At 36.2% G+C, this 27,939-nt stretch overlaps 1 protein-coding gene across 1 annotated transcript in view; it reads right to left on the bottom strand.

Moving 5' to 3' along the window:
• EMC1 (ER membrane protein complex subunit 1) overlaps positions 1-26,789 on the bottom strand; it is a 102,445-nt gene extending 75,656 nt beyond the window's left edge. The window contains exons 1-2 of the mRNA XM_089093753.1: positions 26,680-26,789; positions 4,955-5,064 (exon numbers count right to left, since the gene is read on the bottom strand). Coding sequence (XP_088949879.1) covers positions 4,955-5,064; positions 26,680-26,771 — 202 coding nt within the window. The 5' untranslated portion in view covers positions 26,772-26,789. The remainder of the gene's footprint in view (positions 1-4,954; positions 5,065-26,679) is intronic.
• Positions 26,790-27,939: the final 1,150 nt, after the last annotated feature.

The raw sequence follows: 27,939 nt of genomic DNA, 5'->3' as shown, positions 1-27,939 counted from the left end.
ATTTTCGAAAAAAGGGAAAACATCCCCTAAAAGTCATAGAATCTTAACGAAAATCACACCATCAAATTGTGCGCGATAGAGAACCCTACTATAGAAGTTCAAGCTCCTATCTGCAAAAATGTGGAATTTTGTATTTTTTGCCAGAAGAAAGATCATAGATGCGTGTTTATTTGTTTTTTTTTTGTCCCAGGAGTGATCGTATCGACCCAGTGGTCCTAGAATATTGCGGGAATTTGCACTTGAATTAAAAGTTCCAGTGCCCTTTTAAGGGACCATAAAATTGGAGGGCAACTAGGCCCCCTCCCACGCTCATTTTTCCCCGAAGTCACCAGATCAAAATTTTGAGATGGCCAATTTGTTCAGCATAGGCAAAAAATATAATAACTATGTCCTTGAGGATGACTTAATCCCCCACAGTCCCCGGGGGAAGGGCTGCAAGTTATGAACTTTGCCTATTGTTTACATATAGTATTGGTTATCGGGAAGTATACAGACGTTTTCAGGGGGAATTCTTGTTGGTGGGGGAGTCGGGGTGAGGGGGTTACGTGGGAGGATCCTTCCACGGAGGAATTTCTCATGGGGAAGGGAAGTTTTCCATGAAGGGGGCGCCGAATTTCTCAGCACTATTTAAAAAACGATCAGAAATTAAATGAAAAAAACAAGTTTTTTCAACTGAAAGTAAGGAGCAACAATAAAACTTAAAACGAACAGAAATGATTGCGTATATGAGGGGGTTTGCCCCCTCGTCAATACCTCGCTCTTTACGGTAACGTTTTTTAGTACTTTCAAAAGAGCTATTTATTCTTATTAAAGGGCTTTTGAGATTCAGAGGAACAAAAAATTATTATAAATTGAACATTAAAGAATTGGAACAAAATTCGAACTAAAGGAATTCGAAATTAAAGAGTCAAATTTTAAACCTGCATTAATTCAAAAACGTTCAGAAATTAAATTTAAAAAAAAACAATTTTTTTAACGGAAAGTAAGAAACAACACTAAAACTTAAAACAAACAGAAATTATTCCGTATTTGAAAGGGGCTGTCCCCTCCTCATTGCCCCGCTGTTTACGCTAAATTTTGACTCTTTTTGACAGCTCTACTTTTTCAAACAACAAAAAAATTTAACGTAAAGAGCGGGGTGTTGAGGAGGGGACAGCCCCTTTCATATACGGAATGATTTCTGTTCATTCTAAGTTTTAATGTCGCTCCTTACTTTTAGTTAAAAAAATCTTTTTTTTATTTAATCCCTATACAGGCACAGCTACAAGGAGCATTTTATTCTAGAAATTTGACATTATTCTAGTTAACTTTTTAAACCTTAGGAAGGTAAAACTAGCCTGTAGTTGCGGTCGAAAGATATTATATACTTTTTGAAAGTCAGTACATTTGGCAAATGATGGAAGAGAGTCTCAAAAATAATATCCCTGTTTCTTTTTAAGTGTCATTAAAGTGTTCCATGGCGAAACAGCAATGTTTTGCCAGATTTATATATGTATTAATTCTGAGTGTTCATTGTTGTTGAAACCATCAACTGAACTCTAGTCAAAACTACTATATACCAAACAATAGCCATCATGGAAGGTGCAGCAGAAGTATAAGCTGATATTTGATTTGCAGACCCTGCTGCTATCAATGCATTTATTTAATCATGCTCACTCAATTATCCATTCCTCAATTTCTAGATCCAAAAATGTCCAAACGCCTGGTGCAAAATCACCTATCTTAATTCTTGAAAAAGGAATATTGTGATCCTGGGACTATATCCAAACTGTGCTGTACAACTGTCAAAACAGCTACAAAGCATCAAAGCGCTACTTCTACTGTGCTTGCATATAGAAGCAACAATACTGCTGGGACTGGTATTTCAAGCGAAGCTTATGGTCTATGGCCCTTTCTGTCACCTTTTTTGCACTGCTGATTCAAGCAATAAAATACTTACAACTTGTGATCAGCTGCTGATGATAATTTTTCTCCTGGCAAGCAAAGAGGGAAGATAATGTACCCTAAGGCTTGCATCAATTATTGTATTGCAATGTGTGCTAGTTATACAAGCAAACACATTCCGGACGACCTTGAGTACTTCCTCGAGGAAGTACTCAAGCGCTAGTCAAGTGAATGTCATGTATATTCTAATTTGAAAGCCTAAGGTGTTTTTAGGACCGTTTTCTCAGTGCGTTCAAGTGCTTTCAACTTATCATCGCTGTCTTATTGTCTGGTCTGGCAGTATATTCATGCTTGGGTAGTTTATTTTTTATACTTTTCTGTGAACTGCACAGCTGCACAATTATCTGACCTGGCTATTAGATGTGGGGTGGGTAGTTTGGCTACAAAAGAACTTCATGTGAGTTGAAGATAAAATAAAAACCACTTACTGACTGAGAGTCCTCAATGTTTGCCTGTACCCAAGACAGTATTTGCCTGATTTCATAACAAGGGCAAAATGAGGAAAAAACAATGATTATTAGCTATGCTGCTAAAAGATAAAAAATTATTGAAGAGTTAAAGGAAATTCAGGTTTCTTGAAGAAATAGAATCCTCTGAACAGAGCTATGCTGAAATTGGTTCAATAATATCTTGTGCAATGAAAATTGTTGACCAGGTGACCCTTTTGATACCTCTATGACATAATATCATCTTTATGACATAAATAAAATGATTTGCACCACCATACATCCACTCAAGCCTTGTGGGAAAATATCAGAGAAGGCTTTAACCCAATTTTGACTCCGCTGCTATAATTTTCTGGTTGAATTGGTTAGATATATGGGACGAACGACCATCCATATGAACCCTACATCAAAGGCAGTTGATTTGGCTGCCTTAGAGGTAGTCTAAGTGCAACTTAGGTTGCCACTTAATACAACTAAGTTGTACTTACTTGCAATCACCTCACTTTGCTCACTTAAGTGGATGCTCCTCTTGACTTTTAATACAAATAAAATCTACAGTTGAACAGATAAAAAAATGTTTTACATATCCAATCATATATGTTAGTGCAGAAACTTGATGTTTAGTTTGCAATCTCTCTGTGGGTCTTGAGAAGGATTTTCTGAAGATTGAGAACGTTATTGGACAGTCCAAACGTTTTGAGCCATTCAGTTTTATACCCGACTTGAATGCACTGTCATACTTTAGTGCTTCAGCAGAAGGACAGTTTTCAATATTATTGGTCATCAAAAGTGAACTTAGGAACAAAGAGATCATTGTTGATAAAATAAAAATAATAAAAGAAGATAAAGAGGAATGACAAAAAGCAGCAGCACAACACAGCAGTTAAAGCAGGTCTGATGAGCAGGTTCCTGAGTTTGAAAATTAAGTTGTGATGCTTGAGATATTGTTTTAGGAAGTTATTGAGTTTCCAATCCAATATCCAATTACACATTCCAGCAATTAATCGGTCAACAATTCAACAAATTAATTTTTTTGTCTTCCGATCATTAGCGCCTCTGTTGATGTTAAAATTATTTCAATCATCATAAAACTGATAAAAGAATTTTAAAGGAGAAAAAAAGCAAAAAACGAGGTGACATTAGAAGTACCTTTTAGTCTGATATTGAAAACTACCAAGAGCCATGCTCCAGGAAACCCCTGTGCTGTGATGGGTTTTCAGTAGTAATAGCATATAAATTAGATTCTTTTGATGCATAACTTACTTTAAGTTTAGATTTTTTTAGTGTTCATGTGAAGACGTGGAGCTTCTCTCTATAGGGATCAATAATCCACAAAAAAACGACGAATTTTGTAATATTACAAGAACTGAAAGCTCTCTTACAAAAAAAAAACATGTTTTTACCAACTGGTCAAAAAATGTTTTATTTGAAAGCTTCATTTGAATCCTACGACCTCTAATACTCTATAATTGGTCAATCTGCACCTATGATCTCAGACCTTTTTAGAAAGTTCTTTTTTTGAAAGATATCTACCTAAAGAAGGAGACGCTTGAAAACCGATTTTGTTTGGCGCAATTTGTCTATCTGCAACTGACTTCACAGAGGTATTCCTCTGGGAGGTCTAACTGACAAGGGTTGCTGCTTACTTACCATTTATTACCATGATATTTTGCCAAACCTATGTTGTCTCAGGAGAACAGTCCTTCCCTTGAAGATTCTGCCCTAGATATATTCACTTCCAGATGTATATAGGACATCTACTTCAAATGCCTTAATTTTGATATCATTTTATAACTAACTACATAATTAATCTTTGTTTCAGTTCAGACAAGTAAATTGTATCTACAGGGAATTGAAGATGATACAGTACCATATTTGTCAGATTTGTTGCTGCTTTCTTTTTTTTCTGCATGAAGAAGGCATTAGTTAAAAAAGGGACAAGTATCCTGCTTAAAGTTCACATCCATTCTTATGGTGCAGAGGGAGTGTTGTTGTATTTCAACAAGATAATAAAAGCCTAAAATGGATATTTTTAGATTAAAATTATGAGTATAACAAACCTGGACTTATATTATATTTGGACTGAGAAATAGGACTGTCATATCTGATAATTTTTAGAATAGGAGGGGTTAAAAACACAATAAGGATGGAGGTTGAAAATATAAAAATTTTGTTCTTCAAACAAATGTTTGTACCCCAATTTCTGCGAAGCTATGTATGATATTTAATTTCTAAAAATATATTTAATTTATCTTTTTTTAATATAAACAAATTGTTTTCAGCTAAATAATTGTTATACACTTTGAAATAACTGAGTATTCAAAAAACAATCTAATCCCGGAATGCCTTATTTTGTCCTTGTTTATTGTTTAACCCCTTTTTAAGGTGTTTTCCCTTTTGGTTAGCACTTAATGATGCATTCTTTCAAATGTTAAGGATAATGCCTTCAAAGAGCAACTAGAGAATTACTGCAAAATCTTTTTTCAACACTTGAACTCTCAAGTATCATTCCAGGGTTAAACTAATTTTATTATATTTTTTTTAAAAAAGGTTTCCCTACTTACCTGTTTTATAATCTAATAAACTAAAAACATTTTTTGCAGTTCCAATGGCTACTATTTTTCCATTTGTAGTATAATCAGCATGTTCAATATGACCCAAAAACTTCAGACTCCTAGAAAAAACACACTAACTAGAACAAATGGCTAAAGAGTGAACAAATTTAGTTCCAAATTAATTTCAGTTGATCAAATGATTGTATTTTCATACTATATTCTTGGCTATGATGTATAAAAGTCTGTATCTATGGCACCTTACCTTTGCTGCAATAAATATAAAATGTATGAGTTCATTTATTAATTACAATCTTTATTTAACACTAGCATTTCTCAAAGATTTACAAATTCCATTTGTTTTAATGGAGTAAATTTAAGAAATATGTCTGGGTAGTCAGGGTATAGGTATAGCTCGGGTACAAATAGGGTCTATAGGGTATAGCCAGGGTACAAATGTGACCCAAAACCTAGGCAATCCAGCACTACAGAATGATCTAGTCATTTTGCTTGTGATAAATAAAATAATCTAAGTATATTAAAATAAGGGGTGGTTAACAAAGGGGCTAAGGGACTGATATTCCATTTCTAATTTGTCTTGCCCCCTGCAGTTCATTTGCAGGATTGTAAGTACTTTCCTCTATAAAATAGTAATATTAATACATATCTGAAAAAAGTGGTACCCTCTAGGGCAGCATTTTCCAAACTGGAAGGCACACCTCCTTAGGGAGGCATGGACTAGTCTTTGGGGCCACATGAATATTAGCTTGGATTGACAAAATGTGCCTGTGCAACTAATACAATACATGACATATAGGTACATCTTAACTACTATGTTGCTGATGCTAGACATTCCTGTAGCAAACATTATGGCTCAGAAATATAACTGCCCAGCAGAGACTGTATTGTCTAGAAAAAATACAATACTGCATAGACAATGCAATACAATTGTTTGTACAGAGACTCTACGCACATGCCATTAACTCTCCAAACCCGACAATATTAACATCAGTTTAACTTAGCAGTATTAGGTTGTGGATAAAAATGGATAAGTTCTTGAATGGCTATAAGAGAAAATCCTCTAAACCTTAGAAGAATCTAAAGTTGAAAATACAATCCATCTTCTTGATCATTCAGATTTACAAGTGTTGTTACACTGATAATGTAGGAAAACCTACGTGTTTGTTTTGTTTGAAAGTTTTTGCTAATGATAGTGTCAAAACGGAAAAATTAAATTATGCATTCTTAATATGTTAACAAGTTGCCAGAATTTTCAAAGAAAATTGGATGAGTACATTAAACAAAATCAAATGTTCCAAAAATAGCTTTTACTCCATCTTTAACATTGCTAGTATCATACTTAGTATCTTAGAGGATTGCAAAGTGTAAAAAACTGACAATAGGAGAAACATCACCTTTACCAGAAGCTATTGATATGGTCAAAACAATTTTTGGCAAGTCAATAAGATTTGCAATGTTTGGCAAATCTTATTGGTAAGAGTGATATACAGCTATAGAAATACAGCTCCATCAAAAGACTATGACTAATAGATTTATTAAAAGGGTTTTCAAAGATTACAATTCCATCTGGAGGGAACTGAAAATGGTGAATTGGAGTGAGCTTTTGCAGGGATCAGTAGAGGAGCAATGAAAAAATTTCAAATTAACTTTAGTTAGAATCCAAGATAACAATTCTTCTGTATCACAGGCAGCGTGATAGCGCTTCCTAAGTAAAGAAAAATGGGGGTACAGTGTATTATTTTTTTTTTTCTTCTTTCTCCATACCGGGGCACTTTGTATCAAAGGAGTTGTTGTAGAAACTTCGAAAAGGGCTCATTCGATTGGAAATTGGAGTGGCTAGTGCCCTTTTAATAGTCGAAAGCGATTGGAGGGCAACTAGGCCCCCCTCCCCAACTCCCATCATTCCCCCAAAACACATCCAATCAAAATTTTGAGATAGCCATTTTGTTCAGCGTAGTTGATTTCCAGATGGAAAACGTGTTTTTGAGGAGGACACTCGCCCACAACCCTTGGAGCAAGGGTTTTAAGTTTTGCCCTGAGGGCTTATAAGAAAGATGTTGGCACAATGTATCATTTTTTTTTCTTTAGAGCAGGGCACTTCATATGGAAGGGGTCGTCGTAGAAACTTCAAAAGGGGCTCATTCGAGAGTCCTAGAGCCCTTTTTAATAGTCGAAAGTGATTGGAGGGCAACTAGCCCCCCCCCCAGCCCATCATTCCCCCAAACACATCCAATCAAAATTTTGAGATAACCATTTTGTTAAACGGAGTTGATTTGCAGATAGAAAATATGTTTCTGAGTAGGACACTCCCCCACAATCCTCAGGGCAAGGGTTTTAAGTTATGCCCTGGGGGCATATAAGGTTTTTATAGAAGGCATTGTGGTAGAAACTTCAAAACAGGCTCATTCGATTGAAAATTCAAAGGGCTAGTGCCCTTTTTAATAGTCGAAAGTGATTGGAGGGAAAATAGCCCCAAACACGTCCAATCGAAATTTTGAGATAGCCATTTTGTTCGTCGTAGTTGATTCCAGATAGAAATTATGTTTTTGAGGAGGACACTCCCCCACAGCCCTCAGGACAAGGGTTTTAAGTTATGCACTGGGGGCATATAAGGTTTTTATAGAAGATGTTGTCGTAGAAACTTCAAAACAGGCTCACTCGATTGGAAATTCAAAGGGCTAGTGCCCTTTTTTATAGTCGAAAGTGATTGGAGGGCGCATAGCCCCCCCCCCACGCCCATCATTTCCCCAAACAGATCAAATCAAAATTTTGAGAAAGCCATTTTTTTCAGCAAAGTTTGATTTCCAGATAGAAAAAATGTTTTTGAGGAGGACACTCCCCCAGAACCCTCGGGGCAAGGGTTTTAAGTTATGCCCAGGGGGCATATAAGGTTTTTATAGAAGGCGTTTTAGAAACTTAAAAAAAAGCTCATTCGATTGGAAATTCAAAGGGCTAGTGCCCTTTTTAAAAGTCGAAAGTGATTGGAGGGGAACTTGCCCCCCCCACGCCCATCATTACCCCAAACACATACAATATAAATTTTTAGATGGCCTTTTCGTTAAGCGTAGTTGATTTCCAGATAGAAAATATTTTTTTGTGGAGGACACTCCCCCACAACCCTCAGGGCAAGGGTTATAAGTTATGCCCTGGGGGCAAATAAGGTTTTTATTGGAATCTTTCTTGTATAAAGTTTTTATTAAAAGCGTTATTGTAGAAACTTTAAAAGGGCTCATTCAATTGGAAATTGAAAGGGCTAGTACCTTTTTTAATTGTTGAAAATGATTGGATAGCGACTAACGCCCCTCTCACGCCCACCATTTTCCAAAACACATCCAATCAAAATTTTGAGATATACATTTTGTTCAACGTAGTTGAACGTTCTGGATGATAACCCCCTCAGAGCCCTCAGTGCAAGGGTTGTAAGTTATGCCCTGGGGGTATATAAGGTTTATATAGAAAGCTGTTGTATAAATCATAGGCAGCACGATCGCGCTGCCTAAGTAAAGAACAGGGACACTCGAGAACAAGACAAGAAACGGGGACTAAGTAAAGGGGAGGACACTCCCTCACAACCCTCAGGGCAAGGGTTTTAAGCTATGCCCTGGGGGCACATAAGCAATGTTGGCACATTGTATTATTTACTGTTTTTTTCCTTTAGAGCAGGGCACTTTGTATGAAAGAAGTTGTCGTAGAAACTTTGAAAAGGGCTCATTCAATTGGAAATTGGAGTGGCTTGGGCCCTTTTTAATAGTCAAAAGTGATTGGAAGGCGACTAACACCCCTTCCATACCCACCATTTCCCGAAACACATCCAATCAAAATTTTGAGATACCCATTTTGTTCAGCGTAGTTGATATCCAATCGGAAGGTATGTTTTTGAGGAGGACACTCCCTAATAACCCTCAGGGAAGGGGTTGTAAGTTATTCCCTGGGGGCAAATAAGGTTTTTTTTATATGGAGAACGCTGTTGTAAAAACTTCTAAAAGGGCTCATTTGATTAAAAACTAAAAGGACTAGAGCCGTATTAAATAGTCGAAAAGTGATTAGAGAGCAAGTTCCCCGCCTCTCACGCCCACCTTCTCCCCACACATATCTAATCAAAACTTTGAGATAGCCATTTTATTCAGTTCGGGAAAATAGGTATTTGAGGATGACAACCCCCCCCCCCACAGCCCTCAGGGCAAGGGTTGTTTATTATGCCCAGGGGCCATATAAGGTTTTTATAGAACACATTGTCGTAGAAACTTCAAAAAGGGCTCATTTGATTGGAAATTGAAATGGCTAGTGCCCTTTTTAATTGTCGAAAGTGATTGGAAAGCAACTAACACCCCTTTTACGCTCACCATTTCCCCAAACACATCCAATAAAGATTTTGAGATAGCCATTTTGTTCCAAGCAGTTTAAAGTTCAGGAAATTATACCTTTGAGCAGTACACTCCCACCACAGTCTTCAGGGCAAGGGTTATCAGTTATGCCCTGGGGGCATATAAGGTTTTTAGTGAAATCTTTGTCGTAGAAGCTTGAAAAGGGCTCATTCCATTGGAAATTCAAAGGGTTAGTGCCCTTTTTAATAGTCGAAAGTGATTTGAGGGCAACTAACCCCCCTCTCACGCCCATCTTTTCCCCAAACACATCCAATCAATATTTTAGATAGCCATTTTATTCAACGTAGTTGATAGTTTTGAAAATTAGGTCTGAGGATGACAACCCCCCCCCCCCAGCCCTCAGGGCAAGGGTTGTATTTTATGCCCAGGGGGGCATATAAGGTTTTTATATAACGCGTCGTTGTAAAAACTTCAAAAAGGCCTCATTCGATTGGAAATTGAAATGACTAGTGCCCTTTTTAATTGTCGAAAGTGATTAAAAAGCAACTAACACCCTTTCCACGTCAACCATTTCCCCAAACACATCCAATAAAGATTTTGAGATAGCCATTTTGTTCCACGCAGTTTAAAGTTCAGGAAATTATACCTTTGAGCAGGACAATCCCTCCACAGTCTTCAGGGCAAGGGTTATAAGTTTTGCCCTGGGGGCAAATAAAGTTCATGTTGAAATCTTTGTCGTTTAAACTTGAAAAAGAGCTCAATCGACTTGAAATTCATTGGGTTACTGCCCTTTTAAATATTCGAAAGTGATTTGAGGGCAACTAACCCCCCTCTCACGCCCATGTTTTCCCAAAACACATCCAATCAGTATTTTAGATATTGATTTTATTCAACGTAGTTTTAAGTTCTGGAAATTAGGTCTTTGAGGATGACAACCCCCCCCCCCACACCCCTCAGAAAAAGGGTTGTAAATTATGCCCAGGGGGCATATAAGGTTTTTACATAACGCGTTGTCGTAGAAACTTCAAAAAGGGCTCATTTGATTGGAAATTGAAATGGCTAGTGCCCTTTTTAATTGTTGAAAGTGATGGGAAAGCAAATAACACCTCTTTCACACCCACCATTTCCCCAAACACCTCCAATAAAGATTTTGAGATAGCCATTTTGTTCCACGCAGTTTAAAGTTCAGGAAATTATATCTTTGAGCAGTACACTCCCCCCAAGGGTTATAAGTTATGCCATGGGGGCATATAAAGTTTTTATTGAAATCTTTGTCGTAGAAACTTGAAAAAGGGCTCATTCCATTGGATATTCAAAGAGCTCGTACCCTTTTTAATAGTCAAAAGTTAGTTGACGGCAACTAACACCCCTCTGACTCTCTTCTTATCTGCATACACATCCCATACACATTTTACATAGTCATTTATTGAACACAGTTGGGTGTTTCAAAAATTACGTCTTTAAGATTGACAACCCCTCCCCCCCCACCGCCCACCGAGCCCAGGGCGGTAGTTATGCCCTGGGGCATATTAGGTTTTTATTGAAAGCGTAGAAACTTAAAAAGGGCTCATTCAATTGGAAATTGAAAGGGCTAGAGCCTTTTCAATAGTTGAAAGTGATTGGAGAGCAACTAACGCTCCTCTCACGCCCACCATTTTCCCAAACACATCCAATCAAAATTTTGAGATATCCATTTTGTTCAATGTAGTTGAAAGTTCTTGAAATTAGGTCTTTTAGGATGATAATCCCCCTCCGAGCCCTTTTTAATAGTTGAAATTAGCAGAAATTAACATAAATTGGGCTCAAAAGCCCAATGCCTTCCCAAGGCCAGAACAAAATTTGCACTTTACTGAAAAAATTCAAATGACTGCGCTTTGTCAGTTTAATATACACATACTTATATTTAGAAATCAAAATATTGAAATCATTTGATTTATTAAAGTTATAAAAATTAAAACATTTACATTTTTTTCAGTAAAGTGCAAATTTTGTTCTGGCCTTGGGAAGGCATAGGGGTTTTGCACCCAACTTATGTTAATTTCTGCTCGTTTTGAGTTTGACTTGCTTATTTATTGTAATTTCTGTTCGTTTTGGGTTTCATTTGTTTATTGATGCTGATTTGTGGTAGTTTCACGCTTGGTAGATTATTTGATTTTATTTTGGCTCATTTTTTGTTTAATGGAGTTCTTTACTTTTCTTTGAAAAACTTATTTTGTGGAAAACGTTTTTTTAATTAATATTACAGGAGAAAGCCAAAGACTCTTCCATACTTGATGAAGGAAATTAAGAAGCAGGTCAATAAAAAAAAGAGATCAAAAGGAAAAACTACAAAGCAACTGGCAGTCCAGACCAGTACAAGAAATTCAAAAGAGATAGGTTGAGAAATCTAACCAAGAAACATTATCAGCACCATTAAGCCACACTAGCCACAGAATGCAAGCATAACCCAAAGAAATTTTGGCAATATGTGCCATGTAAAAGCCCCGGTAGGAGATCAATATCTAAACTAACTGCTTCAGGAGCTGAACTAACAGATGTAAAAGAAAAAGCAGATGAACTGAGCCGCCAGTATATGTCTGTTTTCAGTAGCATATCAGATACATACCTACCCAATGTTGACCCTACACAAATCCACCATCCAATTGAGCCAATTAAGATGCATAGTTCAAATATCCTCAAACAACTTAAATTGCTAGATGTCAACAAATCAGTTGGGCCAGATAGGTCCATGTCTTCTAAAAGAAGTTGCTGATGACATTGCCAAGCCATTCTCCCAATTATTCAAAGTCTCCCTATGTACAAAGGAAGTGCCAGCAGATTGGAAAACAGCACTTGTCACCCCTTTGTTCAAAAAGCAAAATAAAGCCGGTGCAGAAAACTACCATCCCACAAGCATAACTTCTGCTGTTGCTAAAATCCTGCACAGAATGCTAAATGACTCTGTCATGAAGAACCTCAAGCTTAATGGGATACTATCGCCCATCCAACATAGTTTTCAACCAACAAAGTCTGTAGAAACAAATCTGCTGGAGACATATGCTGTTATAACAGGCCTGATTGATCAGGGCTTACCTGTGAATGTCTTGTTGCTTGACCTTGCAAAAGCATTTGACAAAGTTCCACATCCACACTTAAACAAAAAACTTATCTCAAGTGGAATTAAATACAGACCTGGTGAACTGGATCTCAGTATTTCTTACTGCTCAAACGGAGAAACGGAGGCTTTTTGCTACTAAAGGAGGTTCGATCCTCTTTGAGAGATATGGATTCGCCAGTGGTACACTACATGCTATGGTCTTGGGACCTATCCTGTTCAACATCTATATAAATAATGTTTGCCAATTAGCTAGAAATCATATCTCTCTAACTCTCTATGCTGACAACTCAAAATTGATTGGTGTAGTCAATCATGATTCACTATTAGCAGATCTTGACCGTGTTCAAAAATGGGCAACAACATGACACATGAGCTTTAATATTGAAAAGCCTAGTGTTATTCATTTTGGCAAGTCCGACCCAGGTTTTAAGTATACTATGGTCAATCCAGCTATAAACAACATCCAAGAACTGTAAAGTGTGGATGAAGAAAGGGATCTTGGAATCATTGTTGGCAACCAGTGTAAATTCCATTCGAACTGCAAGAAGACTGCATCTCATGCAAACTTTGTCCTAGCACTCTTAAAGGAAACTATATCCAGTAGGTCTCCCTGTGTTTTGGTCAAAACGATTTGTCAAATGATTTTTAACTATAATTTAATACTTAAAAAACTTGACAGGGAGAGTAATTGGAAACCGGTTTGTAGTTGCAAGCAATTTTTACTGTATGTGGATCAAACTTACAAACATGTTGTAATGGGGAATTTGCCCATTATAAAGTATCTTGATCTTCAAAATATAATGAAAATGGGGGTTAAATTCCGTCTTTCCTACCACATAAAGCCAGCAGGTATTCTTAGGGGATTAAAGAATGATTTAAATTTATTTATTGATAAATGGTGCAAGAAGGAGAAAATTACTAAAGAAAGTTTTCAGAATTGGATGAACTTGATTTTGACTAGTGCACAAAATAGCATATATAGAATTAATCCAAATAATTCTAAGAAGAATTCAATATTTTATAATGCAAATATGAAACAAGCAATAGCTAATATACAGAATGAATTTGTAATTGTACCAGTTGATAAAGCTAGCAATAATTTTGCCATAATTTGTCAGAAAATCTACTGTGATATTTTATCAAAAGAGTTATAAACAACAAATACATACGAAAAGGCTCATATAGAGGAGAATAGTTTAATTGAAAATATAGAAGAAAGAATTTTGAAAAAATTCAATATTAAAACTAATGATAATGATAAAATTTTCCTTTCTTATATTGGACAGTGAAATTTTATAAAAATCCACCAAAACCCCGTTTTATTGCTGGGGCAGCAAGGTGTCCAACCAGAATTGCGGCCACTGACATATCTTTAATTTTAGGAGAAATTAGAAATAAATTTAAAGCATATTGTTCCGGAATTAAAAATTTTTTTAACTTTAATCCATATTGGAGTATTAATAATTCATTACAAGTGATAGATTCTTTGGCTATTGTTTCAGCTAAAAGAGTCGATTCATTTGATTTTACTACTCTGTATACAAACCTGTCACTTAATTTAGTATTTAAAAAATTGAAAATCATCATTAAGATATCTTTTCTTTTGTCTAATATTGGATTTTTGAAAATTGATACTTTTAATAAAAAAGCCCGATGGACGAATTTCTTTAGAAGTACTATTAGTTCTAGATGTTATAGCTTGGATATGGTATGCGATTTATTGGAATTTGTTCTGTTCAATACTTTTATAAGATTTGATGGTAATTTATATAAACCAATTGTTGCCATTCCTCTGGGTGGGAATGCTAGTCTATTTATAGTGGACTTGTTTTTAAGTCAATTAGAATATGAATATATGATAAGTAAAATAGCCCAAGCAATGTAAAATATAACCTTTCAAATAATAAAAGATACCTGGACAATCTCTTAGTAATAAATTTTGCGGAGTTTATTGAGATTTCAAAAAACATTCATCCACAAGAGTTAATTCTGGATCCTAGCTATGGGACAGGACACTCTGACCATTTCTTAGATTTAAATATTAATATTTCAGATAATAATAAATTAATTTTTAAAATATATAATAAAACAGAAGATTTTAATTTTGAAGTAATTAATTTTCCATTCCTTGAAAGTAATATACATTCAAATATTACTTATTTGGGTTATTATTCCCAATTATTTAGGTATGCAAGAATTTTCAGTAATTACACAGATTTTTAAAAATAGATGTAAAAAGCTTAGCCAAAAACTGATCTTAAGCGGTTTTTCTGCCAATAAAATTGGTTGGCAATTTAAAAAATTTAGTTTTCTGTATCATGAACTTTAAATATACAAAAAATTATAAAGAAATACTGAATGATATTTTAATATAATTTCTCTTTCACTTTTCTTTTTTGGAATTTTGAATTTGTACATTGTTTTCAAACCAGCTTGAAGGACTTTAAATCTACAATTGGTTCCAGATACCAATAAAACACTTTATTTTATAGCTCACATCTGGACCAGTTTTTATTTGTTCCAGAATTGTCTTTGCTTTCATTGACCTATGGGATGTCACTAAGGAAAGAACCAATCTCATTTTGTTTGTATTTTTCGAATAGTTTTAATAGTATGCATGTATTTCACAAGTTTTACCTAATATAGGGATACCATAAAGATCTTATGGTAGAGGCTCCACTGTGCCGGGTAAAGAATGTAAAGCCTCGAAACCCGTTAAGGCAAGTGGTATTTCTTCTGATGAGCCTAATGAAAGGTATTACTTGGAAATATTTTGCTAGATTTAAGGTGCTTTTGCTTGTAAATTTACAACGACTTACATTTATTGATGACAACTTTGCACGGATTTGGACATTTTGATTTGGTTGATGGGTTGGTTATACTGTTTTGTCCTAGGTAATTGGATAGATGAGTAAGGTTAAAACCTTGTTCAAGTGCACATTTATCTCAATTATTGGATTAGGATGACAGTCCTTTTCTTCATCTTCTCTCTCTTGCTCTCCTTTTTTTTCTTGCCAAGCAATTACCTCTAAAACATTTTATGACAAATAAGCTTATTTCACAAGACCCCCCCCCCCAATTCATTTGCCAATCTCTCAAAATACTATAGGGGACATTCAAAGAAGCTGTTCAGACCATCTGTCAAAACTCACCACTGACAACAGTTTTTCTCCTGTTGTGTAGTAAACCTTAAATTACCTTAAATTACCTTAAATCGCATCTTCTAGCGACTAAGGTTGCAGGAACCTGTAGATGTCGCCAGGTAGTATTGACAGGAGTTCGTTGCACAATTCATTAGTGGATCATCACATCCTACACGTATACAGGACAATTGAATATCACACACTAATAGACCCTAGTGGTGGATGCAGGCTCATCCCACTGCGTCCTCCATGGCTTGTTCCTCCAGTCATGGTCAACGCCAGTCTTGAAGCTGTTAACTGAAGCTGCGGAAGCAGTTGAATCGCTCAGTGAATTCCACAACGGAACAACGCGATTGGTGAAGAAGTTGTATTTCTCACGCTTTCTGCTGAATCTTTGGCGGAGTTTTATGGGGTTACCTCGCGCTCTGCTAGACTGGTCCTGTTCGAGAATGGGCTTGATAACACTGCTGTTCATCAACTTATATGCCAAAATTACGTCCCCCCTTTGTCTACGGTAGGTCAGAGTTTGCAAATCAAGCTTTTCTAGGCGTTGCTCATATGGGATTTGTTGGTTGGCAAATGGGAGCCTAGTAGCTCTTCTCTGGACTTTTTCAAGCAACTCTGCATCGCATTTAAAGTGGGGGTTTGCAACTGCCATCTCAAACTCAAGATGAGGGCGGACAAGGGCTGTGTAAAGCTTCTTAATGACCCTGGGGTGGCGACTAGTCACTGATCGCTTGATTAGGCCTAGGATCTTGTTTGCCTTTGCGGCTTGAGTTCGGCAGTGACTATGGAACTTCAGCTTATTATCTATGATTACCCCGAGATCACGTTCTTCCTCTGCGCTTTGGATGGGTGTTATAGCACCAGTAGAGTCCAACATATGGTAGCTATGGCAAGGGTTGTTCAGTCCAAGATGTAAAACTTTACATTTGCTTGGGTTAAACTCTAGTGTCCAAGTTGAGGCCCATTGGCAGAGGTTTGTTAAGTCTTGTTGCAGGGCATTGCAGTCTTCGTCAGAAGCGGCAGGTCCAAAGAGTTTGGAATCGTCTGCATATAATTCCAGCAGATTCTGGACAACCTCAGGAGCATCGTTAATGTAGAGGTTGAATAAAGTCGGGCCCAACTTAGTTCCCTGTGGCACACCACTTTTGACATTTACTGGTGCCGAGTACACGAGGTTTCCGTTGTGGTCGTAGACTGCAGCAATCTGGATTCTATCAGACAGAAAGCTATGGATCCACTGGGCTACGTCTACATCAATGTGATATGCTGACAGTTTAATCATCAGGTACCGGTGGGACATTTTATCGAAGGCTTTTGCCTGGTCCAGTAGGAACACGTCTACAGGGGATCCCGATTCGATAACCTCAGTGATTGATTCATAAGCTTGGATCAGGTTCGTTTCAATGGACATTCCTTTTCTAAAGCCATGTTGGCCGCTGTAAAGGAGACCATTCCTTGTCATGTGAGCTATAACGGCATCATTGACAATTCCTTCAATCAGCTTAGCAACGACTGAGGTAAGGCTTATGGGCCGGTAGTTCTCTGGCTGGCTTCTGGAACCTTTCTTAAATATTGGAGTTATTGTTGCTGTACGCCAATCAGGTGGTAGTTTCTTTGTCTTCAAAGACAGATTATACAAGGAGCAGAGCGGTTCGGTGACTATATCAGAGATTTCTTTGAGCAGCCTGGGATGGATGCCGTCTGGTCCTTTGGCTTTGTTAGGGTCCAGCTTTGATAGTCTTTTCTTAACCTCTTCAGTCGTGATGATGAGTTTCGGCATAAGATGTTCGATATGTCTGGGGTCAGGACATGAGGGTTCAGCTGATGAGTCTGAGGAGAAGTTCGAAGCGAAGGTAGTGTTAAGCAAGTTTGCTATAGCTTCTGGGTCTTCCAACTTTTTCCCTTCAGCGTTGAATAAGAATGGTATTGATCGCCTGTTCTTATCTTTCTTGGACACATACCTCCAAAATCGTTTAGGGTTTTCCTTTATACTAAAGGCTATCTTCTCCTCATATTCTGCCATAAAATGCCTAGTTAGATGTCTCAACTTATTCCTGGCTCTGGCATAATGCTCCCAGTGTCATGTGCATACACACTTCTTGTACTTCGAAAGTGCCTTTTTCTTCCTGTTCATGGCTCTTTTAATGGGTCGATCTATGTGAGGCAGTGTTCTAGGTGCCTTGACAAAAGACGTTGAAGTACAAAGCTGCTCAACATGGAGGACGGCGTTCTTGAAATTTAGCCAGGCTTGCTCTATATCATCACTGTTAGTCACTTGATCCCATGCAACCGCCTGTAGTATTTCCCTGACCCTGCTGTAGTCGGTATACGTTCGTTTGGTGCAGTTGTTTGGTGGTTGACTTATTAGCAAGTCATGGGAAATACAGAGGTGATCGCTAGCGCCAATGGGGGGCAGGTAATCAGTATTCACTAGCAGTCCTGGGTTGTTAGTGATTGTCAAGTCTAGTAGAGATGGTATCTGGTTGTTTTTGTAACGGGTTGGCTGATCAATTAATTGGTACAGATTATTGTTGCCTAAATATTCCACAAACGGGTTAGTTGCAGTTGAACTTTGATGGTAACCTGCTCCATCCACCCACAAAATATCAGGCATATTTAGATCTCCAATTAAAATAAAATCTTGGTTACAATGCTTAGATGCATGATCAGCTAATTGAGTAAGAGCCCCATAAGAGGCAGCGGCATCTGGGCTGCTTGGGCTAAAACCACTGGATTAGTCTGTCAAATAAAACAGTCTCAGCACTAAATAATGAAGTGTTCAAGAAGTCACTGGATGTTGAATGGAATGGGGTTCCCTGGGAGTACCAGCAGGATGCATTTGATTTTTAATCATTCACATCATCAAGTATGGAGCATGTAACAGATCATGATGGATCTTAATTTGCTCTGAAGTCAAATTAAGGTAAAACAGTTGCAGCAAATACCCATTGCTAATAACACTATTGGCAGAAGAATCAATGATATTTCTGATGATCTTTGTGATCTATTAACATCTGAACCTGTTTAGGGTCATTGGGGAATCCCCCTGAGTGGAAAATATTTCCCTGAACCCCCCCCCCCCCAGGAGTTTCTCCCACAGAAAATTTCTTCTGGTGATAATTCCCCATGGAAAATCCCCCAACCACATAAAAATCCCCCAGAGAATTCCAACTCTGCTGAAAATTTACCCAGGACAATTCCTGAAAAGCATCACCACATGTAAAATGGGGTTGCCAAGAAGAAGATAAGACAAATAAAACAAGTTTTGTATACAAATTCTGGCAAATTTCCCCTGGAAAGTTCACCCCAGGAAACTTCTATCCCAATGAGAAATTCTCCCTGTAGAAAATCCATCCTCAGAAAATCCCACCTCCTCATAAATGTATGTATACTTCCCTTTAACAAATACTATATGTAAACCATGGGAAAATTTCATACCTTGCAGCCCTTCCTCTGGTGGTTCAAGGGGGGTTTATCACCTCTAAAGACAGTTATTGTACCTGTCAACTATACTTAACAAAAAGACTCTCAAATTTTTCATCAGACAACTTTGGGGGAAAAGGGGCATGAGCAGGGACTAGTTGCCATCCAGTTTTTTTAGTCATTTAAAAATGGTACTAGAACTTTTAATTTCTATTCAAATGAGCTCTCTAGCAATATTTTAGGACCACTGGTTCAATATAGTCACCTCTGGGGAAAAATTACTAAATAAACATACATCCATGATCTTTCTTCTGGCAAAAAATACAAAAAATTGAAATTTTTTTCAGATAGGGGCTTAGAACCTCTTCAGTGGGGTTCTCTTATATTCTGAATTTGATGGTGTGATTTTCATTAAGATTCTCTGACTTTTAGGGGTGTTTCCCCCCTTTTCTGGAAATCTTGCAAATTTTCTCAGGCTTGTAGCTTCGATGGGTAACACTAAACTTAATCAATCTTATATTTTTGGAATCAACAAAATAAGCCGATTCTTTTGATATATATATATATATATATATATATATATATATATATATATATATATATATATATATATATATATATATATATATATATATATATATATATATATATATATATATATATATATATATATATATATATATATATACACACACACACATATATATATATATATATATATATATATATATATATATATATATATATATATATATATATATATATATATATATATATATATTTATATATATATATATATATATATATATATATATATATATATATATATATATATATATATATATATATATATATATATATCAAGGGAGGCACACTTGTGCCTCTATAAAGAGGCGACCCACCACAATGTTAAGCGATTTCAGGTCCTAGAGGTCGCAGAGAGACGGCGGTAATCGCATTTTGTAGCCCAAGCTCAAACTAAGAAACTTGCAAAATTTCATCCTCCTCCGACTTTATCTTCATGGGGTAAAATGGGCCGGAAGTTTGGACCCTCCCATCACAGCCCCCCCTTTAACGTTGTCCGATTGGGCTGAAATTTATAGGGTGAGCTTTCCGCGGGCCCGGGAGCGTATCCTCGAAATTTCAGCTTAATCCGATCACTACTTCCCTGTTTTAAAAAACCAAATATAGCCACTTAAAATTCATCATTTCTTTTTTTTTCTTAGCCACGCCTACAGGCCACAGTTGGCACCGGATCCGGTTGAATGAGGACTCATTTGAAGCAGAATTCGACCTGTTATGGCCTTTTGATATTTTCAGACCGAAAAAATTATCCCCCAAATTTACATTTACGAAAAACCTTGTTTTCCTATATTAGCCCATGTTAATTTTTCCCACCACAACCCCCCTTTAACGTTGTCTGATCGGGCTGAAATTTAGAGAATAAGCTTTCCTGGGGCCTGGGAGCTTATCCTCGAAATTTCAGCTCAATCTGATCACTCCTTCCCTGTTTTCCAAAAACCAAATATCAAGTTTTGCTTGCGTCAAAAAGATTCATCACCTCACTAAAAAACAATTTCAATTATGTCTCTTTAGTGTAGCGGTGAGAGTTCTGGGTGTCAGGCGGAAAACCCGAGTTCGATTCAACGATAGATCAAATTATTTATATACTGAATTTAAATTTAAAAAAAAAATTCAGTTTCTTTTTTAAATTATTTGAAAAAAATTATGTTTTCTAAAGAGTTAAAAAAAATGAGTTACAAGGTCGACCCTTAAAACACCCTGTCGAGAAAGAAAAGAATAATACACAATCATCTAACAGTTAGTCAAGCAATAATAAGTAATAAACTGTACAAAAACGTGCAGAAATTATTTGAAAAAAACTACGTTTTCTAAAGAGTTAAAGAGGCTGAGTTACAAGGTCGAACCTTAAAACGTACAGGGATTAGGAGGCACAGTTGGGGGGCTGCCGCCCCCAAACCCCGCTTTCGCAGCCTTTAAATAAAAAAAAAGTTTTTTAAACTGAAAGTAAGGAGCGACATTAAATCTTAAAACGAACAGAAATTATTCCGTATATGAAAGAGGCTGTGCCCTCCTCAACGCCTCGCTCTTTACGCTAAAGTTTGACTTTCTCACAACTCTTTTTTTAAACAATAAAAACTATAGCGTAAAGAGCGAGGCGTGGAGGAGGGCACAGCCTCTTTCATATACGGAATAATTTCTGTTCGTTTTAAGATTTAATGTCGCTCCTTACTTTCAGTTTAAAAAACTTTTTTTTTATTTAAAGGCTGCGAAAGCGGGGGTTTGGGGGCGGCAGCCCCCAACTGTGCCTCCTAATCCCTGTACGTTTTAAGGTTCGACCTTGTAACTCAGCCTCTTTAACTCTTTAGAAAACGTAGTTTTTTTCAAATAATATATATATATATATATATATATATATATATATATATATATATATATATATATATATATATATATATATATATATATTTATATATATATATATATATATATATATATATATATATATATATATATATATATATATATATATATATATATATATATATATATATATATATATATATATATATATATATACAGGAGCTGTATCCAGGATTTTTGTTCAGGGGGGGTTTTACTAATTTTTTACTTTTTTTGGGGGGGGGGGGGGTTACTAATTTTTGACTCAGTTTTCGACTAATTTTACTGATTTTTACCTAGGTTTTACTAATTTTCGAGTCGGTAAAAAATTTCGGGGGGGGGTTCAAACCGGGTAACCCCCCCCCCCTGGATACGGCCTTGATATATATATATATATATATATATATATATATATATATATATATATATATATATATTATATATATATATATATATATATATATATATAAACTGTTCATAACCAAAAACTGTTTGATAAGATCTTTAAAATGAATTTGCAAATGAAAAAGTTAATATATTTGGAAAGATCATAAAAAAGGCATTAAGTAGTGCATTCACCTTGTCTTTATGTTTGCAATTAAATCATCTCAAAATTTACCAATTCATAAAACAATGTCACTTTAAGAACCAAAAATTGAATTTACAATGGTAGCCATTAGGCTAGCATATTTGAAAAAAGCATTGTCTTAATTTAGTGGTTGGCCCCTCCAGACAAAACAGAGTAAAATTTTGAAAACTACTTTTAAAATTCTAAATGTTACTTAGTCTATATCATTTCTAAAAGCACCTTACCTTTAATACCTTAAATTGCAGCTTGGAGTGAAATTAGGGATTTTCATCCTTGTAATGCTCTGTTATGACTTCTATGGGTTGTTTGCTAAATTTTAGCTGAGGACTCGGCAGCTTCCCAGTTGTACAGGAACTCTTGCTGTAGCCATTCTTTGTCAAGATTTTTCTTGAATGTACCTGTTGAATCAGCAGCCACTGTATTTTCAGTGAGTATATTCCACAAGTTTGTTACTTGTTGGGTGAAAAAAAGGGCTTCTTTCTTGGACTAAGGAGCAATGCTTGAAGATCTTTTTGGAATGAACTCTAGTTGCAGAATGTTCTGGGGGAGGGGAAAGGAGACAAGGCAGAACATTCTTGGAAATAATTCTGTGGGTCATTATCATGTCACCATGTTTCCTCCTGTATGCAAGAGTAGGAAGTTTCAAGTGATGTAAATACTCTTTGTATGGCATTTGTTTGAGGCATTTGATCATTTTGGTTGCTCTTTGTTGAACTCTTTCTAGAATTTCTTTGTCCTTCTTGAAATAGGGCAATGCCAGGGACATTCCAACCTCTAGGCGTGGGCAAACTAGCACCTTGTAGAGCTTCATAAACACACTTGGGCATCTGCTAGAGATAGTTCACATTCCTTAACTTTAAACCCCCCCTCCACATGGTCAAATATATAGCCTACCCTGAATTGTATATTGTCAGTTGGGTATAAAAAGGTTATATCTCCATCTTTTGGTAAAACAAGTCAGTTGGCCCATCAGATTCTTTGTTCAAAAAGGTGTAACTCATTCTCATGAGAAAAATTCTAGCTTGACTTGAAGGGTCACTTAGTGACCAAAATTAGAACAACATATCCAAATCAGCCATCTTGACACGATTCAAAAATTTATATCTGGAGATGTGTTGTTTTGAATGGTAAAAAGAATTCTACATGTGGAACTACAGCTTTTTTAAATGATATCACTTTGACATTTTTCTAGCAGGAGCTCATGATTCAATCCCTGAAGGTTGGTGTTCTGCATACATTTTGTTAGTAGCTTTGTGCTCCTCTGTTAAAGTAGCAAATTAACCAGGAAAAGCATTCAGTACTGACATTCTTAAATGTTAATATTTGCCTTTTTCAAGCTGAAAGTATGGGGTAAAATTAAGTATATAGTCATCATACCTACAGTTTCATGTTGAATGAATATTGAATTGTCAAGTTTATAGATAAATTGAAGGCCTTAATTGTGAGTTTTATCACAGGTGGTAAGTAGAAAATGGTGAAGCATGAAGGAGTTAAACTGAAGCCAATATGTGCCTCAATTGAAAAGTTTCACTGTAGTTTAATGGATTTTGGATGACTGCCACAAAAATATTTATGTGTCTGGCCTTGTTGCTGTGAGCAGTGCAAAACAAGGTCAAAGCCAGGAAGACAGTTCAAGAAGAAAACTAACCTTTGAGTAAAGTTTGAAAGACCAGTCTAGAGCAACTTTCTTTTTTTGTAAGAAAACTTTTCTAAATATGTATTCACTTGGAGAGAAACATGTCTACAACTGGATAAAAAAGGCACAGGCAGCACATGGTACCCACAGATTCCCACATCTTTATCTGACAGTTCAGGGAAGGTATGGTGGAAATCAGAAGCTCAGCAGCTCTGACAAAGAGTACCTTGGTGCATTCCTTGACAGCCTGTCAAAACTGCCCAGTCCCTACTGCAGGGTAAATACTTCAAAACTATATAGTGAACCCTGCTTTAACTCAAAATCAGAAGTTTATGCATTCTACAAGAAAAGTTGCATCACTGAAAAGCAGAAACCACTAAGTGCAAGGCTATTTGATGACACATTTTATCAAAAAAATATCTTGATATTTTCACCCAAGAAGGATTGTTATGATACTTGTGTTGCACACAACAAAGGAAACATTACCAACTAAGCATGGAAGGAACATATTGCATTGAAAAACAAAGCACATGATGCAAAGAATGTAGAGAAGACTACAGCTGGTGATGTTATTGGTGTCTATATGCAAGACCAGCAGACTTTGCTATAGCTTCCAAAGAGCAGTACAGGAATGATGTACAACTGGAGTAAACACAACATGCACAACTTTACATTCTATGATCTAGGGATACAAAGCAGCTATTGCTATATCTGGAATTAAAATCAAGGTGAAACAACTAGCTCTGATTTTAGAGTTACTATTATGGGTTTCATAGAAGAAGAGATTCAGATAGGAAAGTAGGTTCTTATCTTGTGTTTTGATGGTTGGTTACCAAAATTGGAACTGCACCCTCTCTACTATATTTGACAGTATAAATGACCCTGGCAATGCTTACTGTCAAATATTAAGTTATTATTATCCAAAAGTGTTTGATTGTGGAACACATGCAGATGGAATGCAACTTTATGCACACCTGTATAGAAAGGAAAATCTGGAAGGAGTTGTACCTCCTATACAAGGCTGTGAACCAAATCAAGAGAGTCCAGCAAAGCAGACTATATGACTGCAAGGTCTTTAATCATAAATTTTGTTTTAGACACAGAAGAAAAGCCAGCAATTCTGAGGTTTAAGACCTAAGGCATTTGTTATCATAGTGGAAACATCAAATACATATTAACTTTGACCAGGAATGGCATGCTCTTCCCTGGAGAGTCAGTTGAGTGGAGCTCTATGTTGTGGAACTTCACAACAGATGAGTGGAACTCCATGGTTCTATGCCTATACAATGACAAAATGCAGCTGAATCTACTTGAGAAGAAGCACACCCTTGAATTATGCCACATTCTGCCTCTTGTGCCATGGTTTTACTATGAGCACATAGATGGCAAAGAAGCCAAGTAAATGTGACAATTGTTTTTTCTTCTTTTTTAAAATAGGCCTATTCTTAAGGAATTTATAAGCAAAACAAACAATTTTTTACAATAATTCAAACAGTTCAAAACAACCTGTCTCCTTGTTTTCTAGATTCACAAGTATCTCACTTTTCAGACTGAATTTTTGCTTTTGATTGGCTCAGTATTAACAGTTTCATTCTGGATGGGCCAATCACTATAATAGTAGTAAGAACATTAAAATGCACATTGAGAGACATGTTCACCATAAAGCTAGCAAATTAGGCAAATAGGTCTATAAATAGGCTAGGCTATACCAAATTTACAAAGGAAATCATTATATTTGCAAAGAGCATAAAATATCCCTGGAGAATCAAATGGTATAGTTTTTCATCTGATGGTAAAGTTCTACCAAATCATATTATTGACTTATGCATAAAGTGAATATACCACTTGATGCCTTTTTTTATGCTGATTACAAATATAGTAATCATTTCTATTAGAAATTAATTTTAGCCCCCCCCCCCCTATATATGCCAATTCAGGGTATATATTTCTACAACCTAACCTAACCATGAATTGGCATATATAGGAGGGGGCTGAAATTCATTTCTAATAGAAGTGATTATTATATTCATAATCAGCATAAAAAAAAGGCATCAAATGGTGTATTCACTTTATTCCTAACTCAATAATATGATTTGGTAGAACTTTACCATAATCATTTCTATTGGAAATGAATTTCAGCCCCCCCCCCTATATAGGGTAAAAAACCAGTATCCAATTGAGCAAAATTATGTAAAACTAAAACCCTCACATCTTGTTACCACAGAGGAATTGAGAAGGATTGGGTATATTAATGAATAGCTAAAAGTCTAAGCTATGCACCAATATGGTTATTATTCAGATTATTTAAGATCAACCACTTGAAACTACTGGTTTATTTACTTACCTACAGGGACCTCTTTTTGGAAATACCAATTATCTTATTTTGATGTATAGGCTAGGCTATATCCTTTTAGTGTTTCACTTTTATTCATATAGGCTAGCCTATGAACAGAAAGCTGATTTTCTTTTGATTCTAGAAATATAACTTTTATTGCTTTATATTTATTCTATAAATCACAAATATTTAAATATAATTTTTCTTTTCAATTGGTATTCAAAACAGAGACCACATTTTCAATTTATGGTGACAAATCATTGGTGAAAATTTGACCAAGAAGACAGGGTTCTTGTTACTGCCCTCATATTGCTTCATGTTGTAGTAAAAAGGGGAGGTCCAAAAACCCATTGCTATTTTTCCGGAATGCCAAAGAAAAGTGGTCTTTCCCAAAAAGAGGTCTTTTACCCTATGCCAATTCAGGGTTAGGTTGTAGAAATATATACCCTGAATTGGCATATATAGGGGGGGGGGGCTGAAATTCATTTCCAATAGAAATGATTAGCCTACTATATTCGTAATCAGCATAAAAAGGCATCAAGTGGTATATTCACTTTATGTGTAAGTCAATAATATGATTTGGTAGAAATTTACCCATCTGATTTCTGTCTTAGTCTAAGCCAACAACATAAATTTACCATGGGATATCCATTTTTTTACCAACAATGGTCTAGTTAGCATCTAGAAGTCTAGGCCTACATTACAAATAGGCTATTATAATCATAGCAACATTTTTACCAGTCAGATTTTCCAATTTGGTCTTCATACAACGAGGAGACAGGACTGAGAATAGATATACATATGAGAGTAGAAACTGCAAAATAAAGCATTTTCTAAAAGTCTGCTACTTCTTTATTAAAATTGATGCAAGATTGCCGAAACTAACCATCAATTTTTAAGGTAACTTTTCATAAAACAGCTCATTAAATACGCCAAAAACAAACAAAAAAACTGATGACAAAATCAAAAACGCAAAAAATCATTGTAAACATTTTTGGAAGAATTTTTTTTAAGTTTCTTAATTGAATTTTACTGATCTACAGCATACAAATTTTTTTCAGTTTTAGGTTAATTTTGTTGAAGAATATTGTTTCTGGACGAATACTTTGACAATTATAGGCTGGGTATAAAAGTTCAAAGCTGTTCGGGTGCTGTGAGTTGGTTTGGGTTTCCCGCTTCGTCATAATTTCCCATTTTCGCCCTTATCCCCGATAAGGAAATCTTGCTTAAGTAGCGCCACAGTGGACCTTTTACAAGTTGTCCAAACGATAACTATGACTGTTAAAAGCTCTTCAGGTTGACCTTCAGGAGTGATGCCACTCTAGGAAATTGTAGCCGAGAAATCGACACTGCATTTGCACTGAATTCTAATGAATGGATAATTCTTCTGGGTTTGGTCTGTTTTGGCAGGCTTTTCTGAACTGGAAAAAACTTTTCCTAAAAAATTTGTCTACTATGGGTTACAGCCAATGGTAGCATAATATTTGTAGGCATGAATATGTGATGACTCTGAAGTGATTGGCTTCAGATTGTCTGTGTGGGATCTTAACTCTCCTTAATAGAAGAGCATCGCCAAGCGTGAAAAATTATGTTGTAACCAAGAGGGGCTCAGGATTGCACAAAGTCTCCATTCAACTGGAGGTCCTAGGGATTTCTTGCTATGTGGTTCTAAGCCGGCTTAAGCATTTCGTCTAGACTTGACAAAATGAGTTATATCCCAGCCTGTACTGTTTCTGAGACTATTGTTTTTCCTGAGGCTATAACATTTTCGGGGATTTAAAGAACACGAAATTGATACCTTCGAATGTTACAACGCTAAAAAACAATCATATTATCGACATTCTGACTCACAAATGCGGACGCTTCGTACTTGGTTTATGAGGATTTTCAGAAACTCATATCTCAGGGGTGGGAAACGTGAAATTAGGTGATACAGAACTTATTCACTCAGGCAGGAAGGATGGGGTACGGAGGCAAGGAGAAGGGCCCATGATGAAT

The sequence above is a fragment of the Artemia sp. Qi Xiang Cuo genome, chromosome 8, assembly GCF_049724085.1.
Source record: "Artemia sp. Qi Xiang Cuo chromosome 8, ASM4972408v1, whole genome shotgun sequence".
Classification (NCBI taxonomy): Eukaryota; Metazoa; Arthropoda; class Branchiopoda; order Anostraca; family Artemiidae; genus Artemia; species Artemia sp. Qi Xiang Cuo.
Note: the sequence above shows the minus strand (reverse complement) of the source record. Positions and strands in the feature narration are given on the sequence as shown.